At 27.5% G+C, this 17,069-nt stretch overlaps 1 protein-coding gene across 23 annotated transcripts in view; it reads left to right on the forward strand.

The window, feature by feature from the left end:
* Nucleotides 1–17,069, forward strand: part of LOC107453710 (uncharacterized) — a 57,268-nt gene that overhangs the window by 20,159 nt on the left and 20,040 nt on the right. For 6 of the 23 annotated variants that reach the window (XM_071183041.1, XM_071183052.1, XM_071183051.1 and 3 more), the window contains 8 exons: nucleotides 4,207–4,242; nucleotides 10,349–10,369; nucleotides 10,741–10,767; nucleotides 11,184–11,210; nucleotides 13,702–13,722; nucleotides 14,173–14,199; nucleotides 14,617–14,643; nucleotides 16,792–16,812. In XM_071183041.1, the coding sequence (XP_071039142.1) occupies nucleotides 4,207–4,242; nucleotides 10,349–10,369; nucleotides 10,741–10,767; nucleotides 11,184–11,210; nucleotides 13,702–13,722; nucleotides 14,173–14,199; nucleotides 14,617–14,643; nucleotides 16,792–16,812 (207 nt within the window). The remainder of the gene's footprint in view (nucleotides 1–4,206; nucleotides 4,243–10,348; nucleotides 10,370–10,740; nucleotides 10,768–11,183; nucleotides 11,211–13,701; nucleotides 13,723–14,172; nucleotides 14,200–14,616; nucleotides 14,644–16,791; nucleotides 16,813–17,069) is intronic. The other 17 variants (XM_071183047.1, XM_071183062.1, XM_071183060.1 and 14 more) reach the window with 12 other exon arrangements.

Genomic DNA, 17,069 nt, shown 5'->3' on the forward strand with positions numbered 1-17,069 from the left:
AAGCAATAAAAAAATCAAAGAGTTTTTATCAAAGATTTTTCAAAGATACTCTTTGATTTTCTATTACTCCAAAAATAATTTCTCAGAACTTTCGGCAATGGCATTAGGTAAACTAAATACTCATGATGAGCATACGGACGGAATTCAAGATATAAATGTTATCTACATAAAAAAATGAACTCTTTCCATATTCTAATTTAAATTCGAAATATTTTAAAATGGCAGAGAATAAATATAAAACTAACCAACGACAACGACGACGAAAAAGATGTTTGCAAGTAATAGAACTGTCACTTTTGTGATACCTTTTAATCTTTGTCCTTCATTATAGAGAATTTTTAAGGAATTTAAAATTCGCTTTGTAGTTTCGCTGTATCACTGATTAAAATCTTTTAATATTAATTTATCTCATTAATGAAAATTTTATTTCTTGGGATGTTTATCACAAATGATTGAAAACAGTGAATAAATATTTATTATTAATTAAGTGATGTAAGGAGCTAATCTAAAATGGAATAATTTTGTGACAGATGAGGCTACTTTAGAGGCTCTTACGGATTTTTGAGTTTATTGACTCTAAGTGACAGAAAAATTAAACCAAACAACTCTTTCAAAACTTCTGGTTCGTCTAAGGGACGGTATTAGGTTGTGAATCAGTCGTAATTTCAGTGATTACTTATACGTGTTGATCTACGAAAATTGCTATTGTGTGATGTTATTTTTTTCGAGCGAAGTGCTTCATATCCCATTTAAAGTTTTTGATTACGATACGTTATCGATAAGCTATTTAGTTTATTGAGGATGAATTGGGAATCCTGTTCGGGAATAAATTGCGGTGATTATGCACTAGATCTGAATGGTTATTTAATCATTCAGATTTATTGTATAATCAAGGCAATTTATAGTGAATGGCGTGATTAATAATGGTGAGAAGTTTTGAATTTTTAAAAACTTCGGAAACTTTTTTTTGCGTTCTGCACTTGAGTTACAGCAAAACGCGAAATTTTAGAAAATGGCGTAAACTTAAATATGTATAATTATGATAGTAGAAATACGAATATGCAAAACACAAAAGAGCCCATAAGTGTATATATATATANTGAAAATATCATTTATTTATATTTAGTTTTTTAACTTCTCGTTCATTAGTTCATTGCTTTTAAAAATATATATATATATATATATATAGCATAATAAATAAATACAAATAAACAAGAAGAAAATTAAAAAATACATCCTGTTACTCTGAAAGCAAAAGCGAAAGAAAAAGATTTTTTGAATTGCATTCTATACCCGATATTTTACCGTCTTATAAAGCGTGTGGTGATAAAAGATGCAGAACTTGCTCAAATAATTGACAAAAAACATGCATTTCTCAATAACGATAGTTCCAAATCTTTTTGCAAAATTAAAAATGTTATTTATATGTTAACCTGGGGTTTCTATCATATGAAATATGTTGGACAAACCAGTAACTCACTTTACATTCGAATTAATCAACACCGTTCTGATATAAACAGTAATAAAACTTTCAATAATCTGGAATTGAATTATTTCAGAGTACATAAATTTAACAATGTTAAAATTAATATTTTAGACATTGTAGAAGGTTCAGATTAAAGACTACAAAAACCAAAATTACTACATGCTTTTATACAAAACAATTTTGCCGTATTTGCGAAACGATTCCTTCTAACATACACAAATTAATTTTAATAACTCCTCAACTTATTCACTTTTTCATATGAAAGATAAACGTACAAATCGAGGTAAACGGGGATCAAGAAATAATAGAAACTCTCTTAATAGTGACAAATTAAATATAAATTTTCTTTCTAATATAGAAAAATATTTTAATAAGCATTATGACATTAAACCAATTAAAGATTTTGTTTTTTCCCTTAAGAATTATGATGTATATAAGCTTCACGATCTTATTATTAACTTTTCTTTCATTAATTTACATTTCAAAATTCTCTGTTTCGATCTTATAAAAGCCAAAATGAGTAAAATTTCGCCAAATAAAAAGAAAAATTTAGATAATTTATATTTTGTTATTAATTATCAAAATCCGATTTTCGATAAGATCAAATTTCATAATATTTTTGAAAATTTTGAAACTTTATTTCCATTAAAAGGTTTTAACATAATTAAATGCTTTAAACATAATAAATCTCTTGATAGAACTATATTTAATTAAAATAATATAAGCAAAAATTTATGGAAGATTAATATACTGGATTATGAATGTCTCTGTGAGGAAGAGAAATATTTTGATTTTGTTGATAAACATCATAAACATATTATTACTGGTAATTTAAATGTTATAGAAAACTTTGAACTTAGGAGTTTAATGACAAAAACCGCAAAATTTAGACCCATTTACCATATATCAATCAATAAAATTCAAAAATACTTTCTTAATGATCTCAATAGTTTTTGTTTAAAGATATCAAATAGATTCTCTTTATTTTTAGGTATGCTAACAGAAGGGAAATGGGGTGTTTGTTATTACTAAAAGCTTTGTTTTCAATAATAAGTATAATTTAAATAACAGTAACAATTTAACAATTTTTTCTAAAATTGTTCATTAAATTAAGCAACTTCAAAAAAAAATTGTGTAATTAGTCCCATAGACAAAGCTAACAATAATTAGGCAATTTTCTGTAAAAAATGCTATGTTGAACTTTTAAATACAGAATTAAAAAATAGTAAAAATGTTAAACTTTTAATTTAAATAATAATATTGTCGTTAAAAATAATTTAGCTTTATATAAGAGATTAAAAATTTAAATTAGCACAATACAGTTTCCTTGCTTAATTATCAAACCTAAATTTCGTAAATTTCCTGTAAAATTTAGAGCTATCAAATGTGGCTCTAATACTTATCTAACTAAACCTGGCACCATTTTCTCCAACAACTTAAATAAAAAAGAAGGTTTCTCTTGGATGATCACTTATAATCGGCCAATTTTAAAATTCATCAAGCATAATAAAATTAATTCTATTGCGAGTTTTGATTTCCAGGATATTTTAAATAGCATTCCCCTTTCGAAGCTAACAGATATCCCTTTGAATTATTACTATGATTTTAAAAATATCCTTTTTATTATGAAAAAAATTATACTCTTAGTGTTAAATTTGTTTTCAGATTTATTGATGATTTAATTATCCTTAATATTCACGAAATTATTTTAATTTTACTATAATTAAACTAATTACTTGGAATTCTAATGTTTCTAGGAACATCTATTTAAATACCACTTTTGCAATTTAAGCTATGTATCCAACACAAGTAATTAAAAAAAAGTCCCAAAGTTATCCCAATTTTTCTTATACGAAATTCTTGAAAGACACAAAATTTGCTATGCAATTCCATTGTATCACTGATTTATTTTAAATACTGTCTTCATTTTGATTTAATTTATAATAGAATATTTTATTTTCAAGTGGTTAGGAAGCATGTTAGGGGTAGGGAACGGAGAATAAATTTTAATGCTTGTAAATTATGTTTCGAACACTGTAAAAGTAGTCCTTTATTTCAAAAATGTATTCCACATTCTTAAAACGTAATATCTAGTTTTATGATTTGATAGAATTATATTTCAGTCGATTTCGAGGCGATAAATTACGTACTATCCACTGGTGAGCATTTGGACGAAAATATTTTTTTTAAATGCATTCCATAACGTTTTACTTATTATATATAGATTTTCAAAAACACTTTGTAAATTCAGAGCCATATATTGCAATTTAAAAAGAAAAAAATTGAAAAATATTCTCAAAGTTACCCCACTTTTAATTATATGAAATTCTCGATAAACATAAAATTCGCTATGCAATTCCGTTGTCTCACTGATTTTTTTTAAAATACTAATGTGATTTCGATGTAAGTTTTTTAATTAAAAATGTATTTCAATTTCAAAAAACATTTTTTATGCTCTAATTGATACTATGAAATAGTAGGAAAATTTTTGAAACATAAATATTTTGCTGAACATTTTAGTAGTTTCGGAGTACATTTTGAAAGTTTTTGTACCTGCTATTGAATGTTGGAACATGGAATTTTTTAATTAAGTAATGAAGAAAATTTTTTTTAATTAGGTAAATATTTAAAATTCCGCATGCTGTTTTATTGTATCCCGGATTTACATAAAGTACTGTTGTTATTTAGATTTAATTTATCTTGAAATATTTTATTTTTAGGCGATTTAGGTGGTTTACTAGAAGGATTAGGTGGTGGTGAGTAAATTTTAAAATTTGTAAGGAATGTGCTGAACCAAGTGAAAGTATTTCTTGAACTCAAAAATATATTCCAAATTTTAAAAATCTTTTTTATGCTCTAATATATAAAATTAAATGGAATACAAATATTTTAAGAACATTTTAGAAATGAAACTTCTTTTACGACAGATAATGAATGTATGGGAAAATGAAGTTCTTAATTATTTAATTATTAATATTCATTTATCTATTTAGGTGGTGGTATATTTATCAATTCCATAAAAAATTAAGTAAAACGATGAAGTTTCAAACCTTAGCAAACTTGACATGTTTTATATCAGTTTAAAGCTTAAAGTGTTTATTTTGTTTTAGTGTAATTTGGTTTTTACAAATATTCATAATTACCATTTCATTTTAAACTGAAAACTTTAGTTAAAAATTTTTTTCCGTGAAACATGTGACATTGAGGAATTAAATAAACACTATTTTAATATTTAAAAAAATATTTTGTGCAATTATTATAATTTACATATTTTTCACCACATAATACTACAGTTTTGTTTTGAAAAACTATTTTTTCGAAAGTTTTGCAAGTACAAATACAAAAACGAAAGTTTCTGCATTTGTAGAATTTCAAAATACAAATTTTTTGGTACGTCCGTAACAAAAAGGAAGTTAAAGTTTACGAATAAAAATAATTTATTTATTCCAAACTTTTTAATACGTACGTACCTCCTTTTTTCTCCGAATTGGAGCATAGGACTTCCATCATAGCTTTTCATCTCACTCTATTTGCAGCCAGATATCAGATATTTCGCCTCTCTCCATATCTTTCCTATTAATTTTAATTTGCTTACAATCGTCCAGCAACAAGCATTTTTAAATCTTCCTCTTCTTCCATTGCCCTGAGGGTTCCAATCAGGGACTTGCTACTTTGAATTTTTCAGGCTAGCGCACAACATGACCAATCCATTTTCCCTTACGTTTATGTTTTTCTTTTCTAAGGATTCCTGCATTACAAATTCTATGAAACAACTTGATACATAAGATTCTTCTTAGACAGTTGTTAATGAATACTTGAAGTTTTTTAATGTTGTTTTTATTTAATCCGGTCAATAGAAATAAAAAAGATTGTTGGAGAAAGTATACAACCCTGTCTAACTCCGAAATCAACTTTGAAAAATTCTGATTGTCAGCTGGCATAGATAACTAGTATATTATAATTTTTATATTTATTTCTGATAATGCTTACAAAACATTTGGGAATTCCATAGTACTTCTATAGCTTCCAGAGTGCTTCTCTGTGCAAACTGAAGAAAACCTTTCCAAAATCTATGAAATTTAAATGAATTGCTGATTACCTGTCAATTGCTAATTCGACTATTATCCTTAGTGACGCAATGTGGTTGACGCATGATCTAATATACTTGCTTGCTTTGATCGCAGACTTTTGTCATTTGCATCTTTTTCATTCTTTCCAATACTACTCCAGCGAAATTTTTGCTGCATACATTTAACAAAGCGACATCTTCACATGCTCTGCAAGGCATTTCCCCTCAAGAAACCAGATTTAAATTGGACAGTGTTCACAATCGAAAACGATTGGGGAGGCTCCTTGTTGCACATTTCAATCTTGTCTATGCTGTATAAAAGCATACCGTTTCTACGCCTGGTTTGATGGTATTAGGTGCCATTGTAAACGACTCACGCTCAGCCTTAATATATATCCATGACGCCGTGAAAGTACTGCGTTACGTTCGTGATAAACTTGTGCTGCATGTGCTGATCCAGGGATCTCAGTAGCAATTCTTTAACAAGGCAATGCTCAGCCACGCGCAGAAAAAGGATGTCACAAGAATGCCACCTCCACATTAACGCATTTCCCTGCTTTGCTCTATCCCCAGAATATCTGGGATCACATTACAAAGCAAGTTGAACTGCATCCGATCTGTGTTTTAACAGCAACTGTGGAATTACAGACAGCAGCACATCAAAAGGGAATTGTATGCCTCAGAGTTCAACAGCTTCGCATCTTGCATTCGAGCTTGAGGTGGCCCAAGAGGGAACTAAAATCTCAATTCAATTAAATTTTTTCCAGCAATGAATTATCACTTCACTTTGATTTTTTAATCAGATACCTAAATCAGCGCTGTTCTTTCGTTTTGACAAATCTATTTTGGTGAGTTAATTTTAATTGCAATTAGCGAAATTAGGGACACATGACGTAATATTTGACATGACAACCCATGGGCCAATCAATCTCGGAGAGGTAGAAGATGAACTTCTTGTACATGTTCAGTACAAGTTGAACTCGGTAGATGTATGTGAGAGCATGAAGTTCTTTTTCTGACGAAATCAATTTTTTGCGTATTTTAAAAATTACTGACACTAACATAGAGCATTGGCCTTCTGTCAGATTTTGACTTAGATCTGGCCAATTACAACTTTTCAAAATTCCTGAAAACCTACGAAAACATTTGTTTTCTCAATAGCGCAGGTTTTTTCGTATATTAAGGCATTTTTAATCATAGCTTTAGCAGGAAGAAAGTCCATGGAAGATGAATCAAACTGAGAAAGACCTTTATCTATAAGAATCGAGGGAAATACTGACAGAATGCTGAATCTCAAACTCTCACGTTTGATAGACGTTCAAAGCAATCAGGAAAGAGTTGAACTTCTATCAAACCTCCGATTTTGAATAATAGTTCGATTTTGAACTAAGATTCCCAATACTTGATCCAGTAGTTACCTTGTCTTCGGGATTGGGTTCAAATTTTCAAAGCTACGGATTTGAACATTAGTTGTCGTAAACCCTCAAAAATGGGTCGTCTGTTCAACGACGACTATAAAAGAAAATACTTTGTCTGACTTCACAATACAAGAGGAAATGGTACAGATAAACGAAGTACACTGCGCAAATTTTGATACACCAACAAAAAATGCACCTAATGTTTTACTATGTTATTGTTCAGTGTTTCAGAAAAATTTACCACTAAAGGAGACTTGTATTAGAAGTTGTATATGCCAAAAACTTGTGTTTTATGCGTTCTAGTGCAATGGAAAAAAAAGTACAAAATGGAAAAAAAAAGATCCCACATCCAAACGAAGTTTATCATATCTTGTTTATTGCTGACTTGGAAGTGTAGTTTATAATAGCGTAATTAATACTAATCTAAATCATAATATTATCCAAATTATTAATTACAATAAAATTAATAATTCTATGGAAATTATAAAAATTATGGAATTATTCATAACAATAAAGGAATTAAAAACTTTTAATTAGATTTTCTCCATCAGAAAATTAAATAATATATATATAAGATAAATTATATGTATCCTCAAACTTTTGCTTCTATATTCAATGTCATTGTTTACTATTGTCTAGAATAATATTTTAGTCGATTTGAAGACGATAAATTAGGAAGACGTAGTGACAAGAAACAAATTTCTTAAAATTTTTCATGCCAATTAGAGCAGCGTTTCTCTTACAACATTAAAAAATGTTTTGCAAACAAAAATTGTCAAATATTCAAAGCTCGACTTCGTAATTTAAACTGAATATCAAGAGGGGAAAAAATTTAAAAAGTACCCCAAACTAACCCCAATTTGCGGTACATAAAAATCTATATTTAAAATTACGTATGCAATTTTATTGTATCACTGATTTACATAAATTACTGTCACTATTTTAATTTTATTTATGCTTAAATATTTCATTTTTAGGTGGTTTAGGAGACCTATTAGCGAGTGGTGAGCAAATTTTAAATTTTTTAAACTATGTGATGAACGAACCCTAGCAACAATTATATCTTTCCCCCTGTTGTGCTGGAAATTGGCTCAATATGGGTCCTATATGAACATGCTCCGCTGGACCAATATTGGGATGTCTGGAATCTTTCATATTGGTCCTATGCAATGTCTATATTGGCCTATATAGGGCTTATATTGGCTGAATAATGATTATAAAATATCTGGTGAATCTGACAATTCTATATAGGGTAGATATTGGTTGTAAAGTGACAGTAAAATACAGAATGAATTGGTGATTTTAATATAGGACCCATATCAGAAAAATATCAGCACTTTGAACCTTTATTGAGACAAGATTCACCAATATTGGTCCAATGAGATTCCAAGTAATTTTGCTGCTAGGAAGTGATAGAGTATTTCTAGTACTCAGAAATATATTCCAAATTTTTCAAATGATTTTTATGATCTAATTTATAAAATTAAATGGTAGGATAATACTTTTTAAATATAAATGTTTGAGAACATTTGATAAATAAATTTTTTTTTGAACAGATAGAATGTTAGATAGGTACAGAAGGTTGGAAATAGAATTGAATGAAATGGCATTTCTTTGCAACATCACATGGCAATAATACTGTTCATGGAGTTGCTGGACAGAATGCTCAAATCACTTGTTCACCAAAAAAACCAAAATTTTTACTAATGATTTTTCAAAGATATTCTGGGATTTTCTATTCATCCAGAAATCATTTCTAAGAAATTTCTGGACTACAGTCCCTAGACAAATTACTAGACGCACAATCAGATTAAACGCAAAATCTTAATTATCAGGTAATACTATATAGCATTATTGTTCTTACGCGCGTCTGAAACCGGTTTATATTTGTTAATGTTTGTGTATCAGTTGGCTAACCTTATAATGCAATACTTTAAAAATAAATACTAATGAAAAGTATATAAAAAATCTCCTAAATAAAAACCCTTTGCGTTTATGCTTAGCTATAAAAGTATTGCACATAAACTCGCGCAAAACATGCAATTATTAAAACACTGCAGTTCGTCTAATAGTTTGGTCTAATTATTATAATATACTAACATAATACCTGATATAATAATTACTCTATGTTTAAATAATATGCAGTCTAATTCATCCAATCGTCGAATTTATATGATATGTCGTCCAATTTTACCAATTGATATACGAACGTAAACAAGTGCAAACCGGTTTCAGTCGCGTAAAAGCAATAAAACTGTATAGTATCACCTTATAATTAAGATTTTGCATAAAATATTTTAGTGCGTCGAATAATTTGGCTAAGGACTGTATGGTATTAGGTAAACTAAATAGTGCCAAAACTGAAGATTTAAATGTTACCGACATAAAAAATGAACACTTTCCATAATCAGATCTAAATTTAATATATTCTAAAATATATTCTAAAATAATTCAGGCAATAAATATAAAACTTATAAAACGACGAGCAGGAATATGTTACTAGCAAATAATGGAATAGAATTTTTTTTTTGTCCTTCCTTATAGTTAATTTCTAAATAATTTAAGATTAGCCATAATTTAAATAGGAATGACTGCTAAAATCCTCAAAACCAGTTTGATTACCTGATGAGAACATTAAAGTTGTTTCTGATACTCTTCTTTTTAATTTTTCTCTCTTATTTTTAAGTTTTCAAGCAAGTTCGTGATTTTTCCGTCCGACATTCCATGGTAGTGATTCCTTGGATTTCGATAGCGTTTGTTTATTTTTTTTATTTTTATTATTTTTTTTATCCTAGCTTCCCTTATTGCCACGAATGCCAATCTTTCGTTTTTTTACACTCAGAATAGAAAACATTAAACTTGTGGACCATCTCCCAATTTCTTCGAGAAGAGGGGAGTTAACTACAACTGATAAAACTGGCGGCTGCAACTGGCGGTACAGGAAATCATTAAAGAAATACAAATTTTTTGATCATAACAAAATATGAAAACCTGTATCGATAAGCTATTTAGTTTACTGAGGATGAATTGGGAATCCTGCTGGAAAGGATTAAAAGTTGGCAGATATATATTCGTAAGAAGAGTCTATATACAGAGCCGGATTATAACTTTCGTAGGCCCTAGGCACAGAGCTGGATTATACCTTTCGTGGCCCCTCCCCTCCTTCCCCCACTCCTCCCCTCTTTTCAAAATATATGCTAAAATTTTCTTGCATATTTTTTTTTACATTTTTATTAATATGGATTTTAATTTACAAATTTGTTTATCGAACTTTATCTGCAATACCGACATACTGCCGATATTGCAGTTGATATCGATAATACCATTATGATTAGTTCGATCGATAACTANGATTGTTATTTCTTTTTGATTTAGTAACAGGTGGTCTTGGTCTTGGTAAGTAGTTTTCACTTATCTATTTCTTTTTAAAAAAATTTTTTGTAGATTTTGTTCTATTTTTTGTCTATAAGAAATGTTGATGAAAATTATCAAAAAATTTCAAACCTTAACATGGTTTGATGAGGAAGGCTAAAGTAAAAAGAAAGTAAATTAAGAAAATTATTGATTCCGAGTTTTAGGTACAGTTATTTTATAACTGTATTTAATTGTCTTTGTTTCGATTATGCCGTATGGCTTTTGATAAATAAAATTACTATATTTTCTTGTTGACCAGTTAGTTTTTTGAGACTAGCAAATTTTGAAAAGTTATGCTATATTGTTGAATTTTCTATGAATTTTTTAAAACTTATTTTATGGTCTCGTTTCAGATCAATTAGGAGATATTTTAACCCCAGGTGAGTAATTTATTTAGTTCGTAATTTAAAATATTTGTATTCCGAATGGATTACGCACTTGCTGATACTATAAATAAAATCAAAATTTTATTAAAAGCTTAAATATATTTGCATACCTATTATAGAATGCTAATGTATATTAGTGTGAATACTAATAGTTTATTTTTCAATTACATTAATTATTTTATGACAGAATGATGTAGGACATTACAAAACAGAAATTTTAAATTATAATAAAGTTTTTTTCCACATGGAATTAAACTGTTACAGAATAACCATAAATATTGAAACTTTGCGGTCTAACGTAACAGAAAAATATGGAAAGATTTTAATTATAGTTTTGTTAGCGATACTTTTTTAATAAAGGATTTATTAAAAATTTTAACCATTTGTAAAATAATTATTTTTTTATTTAGACGGCTTTAAGGCATTGCTAGAACAGCGTAAGTAATTTTTCAATATTCATAATTTATGAATTTAATATATTCAAGCTGCTTCAGGTGGCTAGCTGATTTGTCAATTTAAAATTAGGAAAATTCTAAATTTAGAAAAAAAATGTTTTGAGGAAATGTTAAATATTATCTTTACATTATTTATTTATTATATTAAATGTAATTTGGATGAATAATAATTTTAACAAATTATTTTCAAAATATCAAATCATAAGTGATAGTTGTTATCCTATATCTTGATTTCTCATTTCTGGAAACCTTTAAGAAAATGATTAATTTTATATTGAAGATTTGAAAGATTTAACTCTTAAATAATTTAAGTTTTTAAAGTTGTAGTTATTTGAAATATTTTGTGTCCACATGTTTTATTAGTTTGAAGGGTACTAAGACCAAACTAAGTGTATGCTTAATTTCTATAATGGATTTTTTTTATATCCATATTTGAAGAAATTATAATTTTTGTTTCAAGTTAGTTGTTTTCAAATATGACTTTAAGGACTATGATGTCTAAATTTCAAACAATTTTTCTGCGTCAAATGAAATACTGACGTATAATTATATAATTAATTTTGATTAAAAACCATAAATATTTATAAAAAAGTATTTGAAACAACACCAGAATTTGCAATATGAGATCAATGTTCAAAAATAAACAAAAATCTTAACTACTGAATTTGAAACAAAATTGATTTGCGGTTTAAAGAGTTCTAACTAATTGATTAATTCATGCATAATATTTCTTTGTTTAGATGATTCAATGAAAGATTTCTTAGATATCAGTGCAAATAAATAAATAAACGCACCTATCTCGATAACTTCGAATCTGAAATTTGGACCTTCACGTGCTATTACTCCATATATACGGTTTGAGGGGGTGACCTCAAATATGTTAATTAATTTGCGCAGACCGTACTTTAAACTATAAAAATCAGACATAAAAAGCGTACATTTTCGAATTAATATACCATATTTCGGGCTAATTCCGATTTCTGACCCCCCAAAAATAGGGGATAGCCATACTGAGAAATATGTATATCCCATTTGCTTTCTCCTAAAATTGCTTCTAAATGTAAATTTTACTTTTTCCGTATTTCATTATCTCGAAAATTTTTTAAGCAGCTTAAAATATCTTTGTTCAGAATTGTAAAATACCTTCATTTAAAGATATTTTATTGCGAAAAAAACTTTTATTGCATATTCATTATATTTCATTATTTTATTTTACAGTAGTCGAAAAAATATCTAATTGTAAGATGCACAAATTTTTACATCACTTTAAACAATGTAATTTTAAATGGCAGAATTAACCATTTGTGAGAAACCAGTCAAACAGTTCCTGTGAAATCAAACATTAAGAATACGATATTTTCAAAGCTAACGATAGTTTCAAAATTTATGTACCAAAGTCCAACCTTCGTAAAATTCTTCTGTCTAAACTATATCAACAACATTTCCCATTTTTCGGCTACCCCCTACGTTTTGAGGGTGAGATATCCGCACCAGATCAGTCGAAAAACAAGGTACGCTTTCTTCCGAGAAAGTAAGTTTTTGTAACTTATTTCGTTGCTTAAAGTATCTCATGTTCTAATTAATAAGCAAAATAGAATTCAAGCTCTTGAATCAACAATATCTATTCCGAGAAAGAGAAGATTTGAATAATAGATGAAAAGTTATTCAGGGTATTCCATTTATCTTATTGCACACTGTATGAGTACATATATTTTATTCGTCAACTTTAGTTTTAAGCAATAAAAGTAGAAAATTAAACTTGCATACAATAACTAAGAGAAAAAGAAAAATACAGTTGTAAATGAATTATGGTTGAGAATTACTAAAGTTACATTATGTCTGTAAGTTTTTAAGGATCTTTATATTTTAGTGCAACATTCGGTTTTGTGTACTTTTTTCTTCACTTTTGTCTCTTGCTTTATATTACATGTTTATTTTAATCGGGAAAAAAGTAGGTAATATTCAGGAAAAACCATTTTTAGGCAACAGATGGCAACTAACACTCTTGATCATTTTATTTCGTGTTTGTTGATTTCTTATTTTCATGACGTTTGAAATGAATTTCTTTTTAAATTGTCTTATATGAAATTTTTAATTTTTTTTTAAATTGTCTTATAGTAAATAAATTAAACATGTTAATCCCTTTTTTAAATGCATTTTTTGGATGTTCAAAAAAATGGATATTTTTCTTTATATTTGTTTGTTAAGTTTTTTTTTATGTTTCAAAAACGTGTCAACAAATATTAAGCCAATGTAAGTATTTTCATATTAAAAACTTATTTAGTATTCCATATGGATGACGTATAAGTCCATTGGCAACATCAGAAAATTTCATTTTTCGAAGCTAGAGCTTTGAGATGAAATATGCATGCATAACTGAATCAAATATATCATATTTAGGAACATTTTATCTAGGAACATTTTATTTAGAAATGGTATTTTATTATATGATTGTTATTTCTTTTTGATACAGTAACAGGTGGTCTTGGTCTTGGTAAGTAGTTTTGACTTATCAAATTTTTTTTTTAAAATTATTTTTGTAGTTTTTGTTTTATTTTTGAGTCTATAAGAAATGTTGATGAAAATTATCAAAAAATTTCAAACCTTAATATGGTTTGATGAGAAAGGCTAAAGTAGAAAGAAAGTAAATTAAGAAAATTATTGATTCCGAGTTTTAGGGTACAGTTATTTTATAACTGTATTTAATTGTTTTTGTTTCGATTATGCCGTATGTAGTAGTAATTGTAAGCTAGATTCAATAGACTATATTTGGAAGCTAATGAAATTTTGACTAACCATTTTCACGTTAGCTTTTAATAAATAAAATTACTATATTTTAATGTTGACAAGATAGTTTTTTGAGAGAAGCAAATTTTGAAAAATTATGTTATATTGTTGAATTTTCTATGAATTTTTTAAAACAAATTTTATGGTATCTCTTCAGATCAATTAGGAGATATTTTAACCCCAGGTGAGTAATCTATTTAGTTTCATAATTTAAATTACTTGTATTCTGAATGGATTACGTACTTGCTGATACTATAAATAAAAGGAAAATTTTAGCAAAAGCTTAAATATATTTGCATACCCATTATAAAATGCTAATGCATATTTGTGTGAATCCTAATAGTTTATTTTTCGATTTTATTAATTATTTTATGACAGAATGATGCAAAACATTACAAAACAGAAATTTTAAATTATAATAAAGTTTTTTTTCACATGGAATTAAACTGTTACAGACTAACCATAAATATTGAAACTTTGCGGTCTAACGTAACAGAAAAATATGGAAAGAGTTTAATTATAGTTTTGTTAGCGATACTTTTTAAATAAAGGATTTATTAAAAATTTTAACCATTTGTAAAATAATTATTTTTTTATTTAGACGGCTTTAAGGCATTGCTAGAACAGCGTAAGTAATTTTTCAATATTCATAATTTATGAATTTAATATATTCAAGCTGCTTCAGGTGGCTAGCTGAATTGTCAATTTAAATTTAGGAAAACTCTAAATTTCGAAAAGATATGTTTTGATGAAATATTAAATATTATCTTTACATTATTTATTTATTTTATTAAATATTATTTAGATGAATTACAATTTTAATAAATTATTTTTAAATTATCAAATCGTAAGTGACAGTGGTTATCCTATATCTTGATTTCCAATTTCTGGGAACTTTTAAGGGAATTATTAATTTTAGATTGAAGCAGATTTTAGATTGAAACAGCACCACGTTTTGCAATATGAGATCAAAGTCCAAAAAAAAAGCAAAATTCTTAGCTACTGAATTTTGAACAAAATTGATTTGTGGTATAAGAAGATCTAATTAATTTATTAATTCATGCATAATATTTCTTTGTTTAGATGGTTCAATGAAAGATTTCTTAGACATCAGTGCAAATAAATAAATAAACGCATCTATCTCGATTACTTTTAATCTGAAAATTGGACCTCCACGTACTATGACTCCATATATACGGTTTGAGGGGGTGACCTCAAATATGTTAATTAAGTTGCGCAGACCGTACTTTAGACTATAAAAATCAGATATAAAAAGCGTACATTATCGATTTAACATTCCATATTTCAGGCTGATTCCGATTTCTGACCCCCCAAAAAATAGGGGATAGCCATACTGAGAAATATGTATATCCCAATTGTTTTCTCCTAAAATTGCTTCTTAATGTAAATTTTACTTTTTCCGTATTTCGTTATGTCGAAATTTTTTTAAGCAGCTTAAAATATCTTCGTTCAGAATTGTAAAATACCTTAATTTAACGATATTTTATCGAGAAAATAACATTTATTGTATATTTATTATATTTTATTATTTTATTTTACAATAGTCAAAAAAATATCTAATTGCAAGATGCAAAGATTTTTACGACACTTTAAAGAATGTAATTTTAAATGGCAAAATTAAAAATTTGTGAGAAATCAGACAAACAGTTCCTGAGAAATCAAACATTAAGAATACAGTATTTTCCAAACTAACGATAGTTTCAAAATTTATGTACCAAAGTCCAACCTTCGTAAAATTCTTCTTTCTAAACTATATCAATTACATTTCCCATTTTTCGGCTACCTCCTACGTTTTGAGGGTGAGATATCCGCATCAGTTCAGTCGAAAAACAAGGTACGTTTATTCAGAGGAAGTAAGTTTTTGTAACTTATTTGGTTGCTTAAAGTATCTCATGCTTTATTTAATAAGCAAAACAGAATTCCAGCTCTTGAACCAAGAATATCTATTCCGAGAAAGTGAAGATTTGAAAATAGATGGAAAGTTATTCAGGGTATTCCAATTTATTGCACACTGTATGAGTACATACACTTTATCCGTCAACTTTAGTTTTAGGCATTAAAAGTAGAAAATTAAACTTACAAACAATAACTAACTGAAAATGAAAAATACAGTTGCGCATGAATTATGGTTGAGAATTAATAAAGTTTCATTATGACTGTAAGTTTTTAAGAATCTTTATATTTTAGTGCAACATTCGGTTTTGTGTACTTTTATCTTCACTTTTGTCTCTTGCTTTATGTTACATGTTTATTTTGTTCGGGAAAAAAGTAGGTAATATTCAGGAAAAAACCTTTTTAATGCAAGGGATGGCAACTAACACTTTTGGTCATTTTATTTCGTGTCTGTTGTTTCCTTATTTTCATGACGTTTGAAATGAATTACTTTTCTAATTGTCTTATATGAATTGAGGAAAATGAATTAAACATTTTAATAAACTTTTAAAATGCAGTTTTAAGATGTTCAACAAACTGGATATTTTTCTTTATTTTTGTTTATGAAGTTTTTTTTTCATGTTTTAAAACTTTTTTAACAAATATTAAGCCAATGCAAGTACTTAGATATTTAAAATTTAGTTTGTATTTCCCTATGGATTAAGTATAAGTATTCATTGGCAACATCAGTAAATTTCATTTTTCAAAGCAAAAGCTTTGAGGTAAAATATGCATGCATAACTGAATCAAATATGTCTTATTTAGGAACATTTTATTTAGTAATGGTATTTTATTATATGATTGTTATTTCTTTTTGATTTAGTAACAGGTGGTCTTGGTCTTGGTAAGTAGTTTTCACTTATCTATTTCTTTTTAAAAAAATTTTTTGTAGATTTTGTTCTATTTTTTGTCTATAAGAAATGTTGATGAAAATTATCAAAAAATTTCAAACCTTAACATGGTTTGATGAGGAAGGCTAAAGTAAAAAGAAAGTAAATTAAGAAAATTATTGATTCCGAGTTTTAGGTACAGTTATTTTATAACTGTATTTAATTGTCTTTGTTTCGATTATGCCGTATGGCTTTTGATAAATAAAATTAC

The sequence above is a fragment of the Parasteatoda tepidariorum genome, chromosome 7 (assembly GCF_043381705.1).
Source record: "Parasteatoda tepidariorum isolate YZ-2023 chromosome 7, CAS_Ptep_4.0, whole genome shotgun sequence".
In the NCBI taxonomy this organism is placed as follows: domain Eukaryota; kingdom Metazoa; phylum Arthropoda; class Arachnida; order Araneae; family Theridiidae; genus Parasteatoda; species Parasteatoda tepidariorum.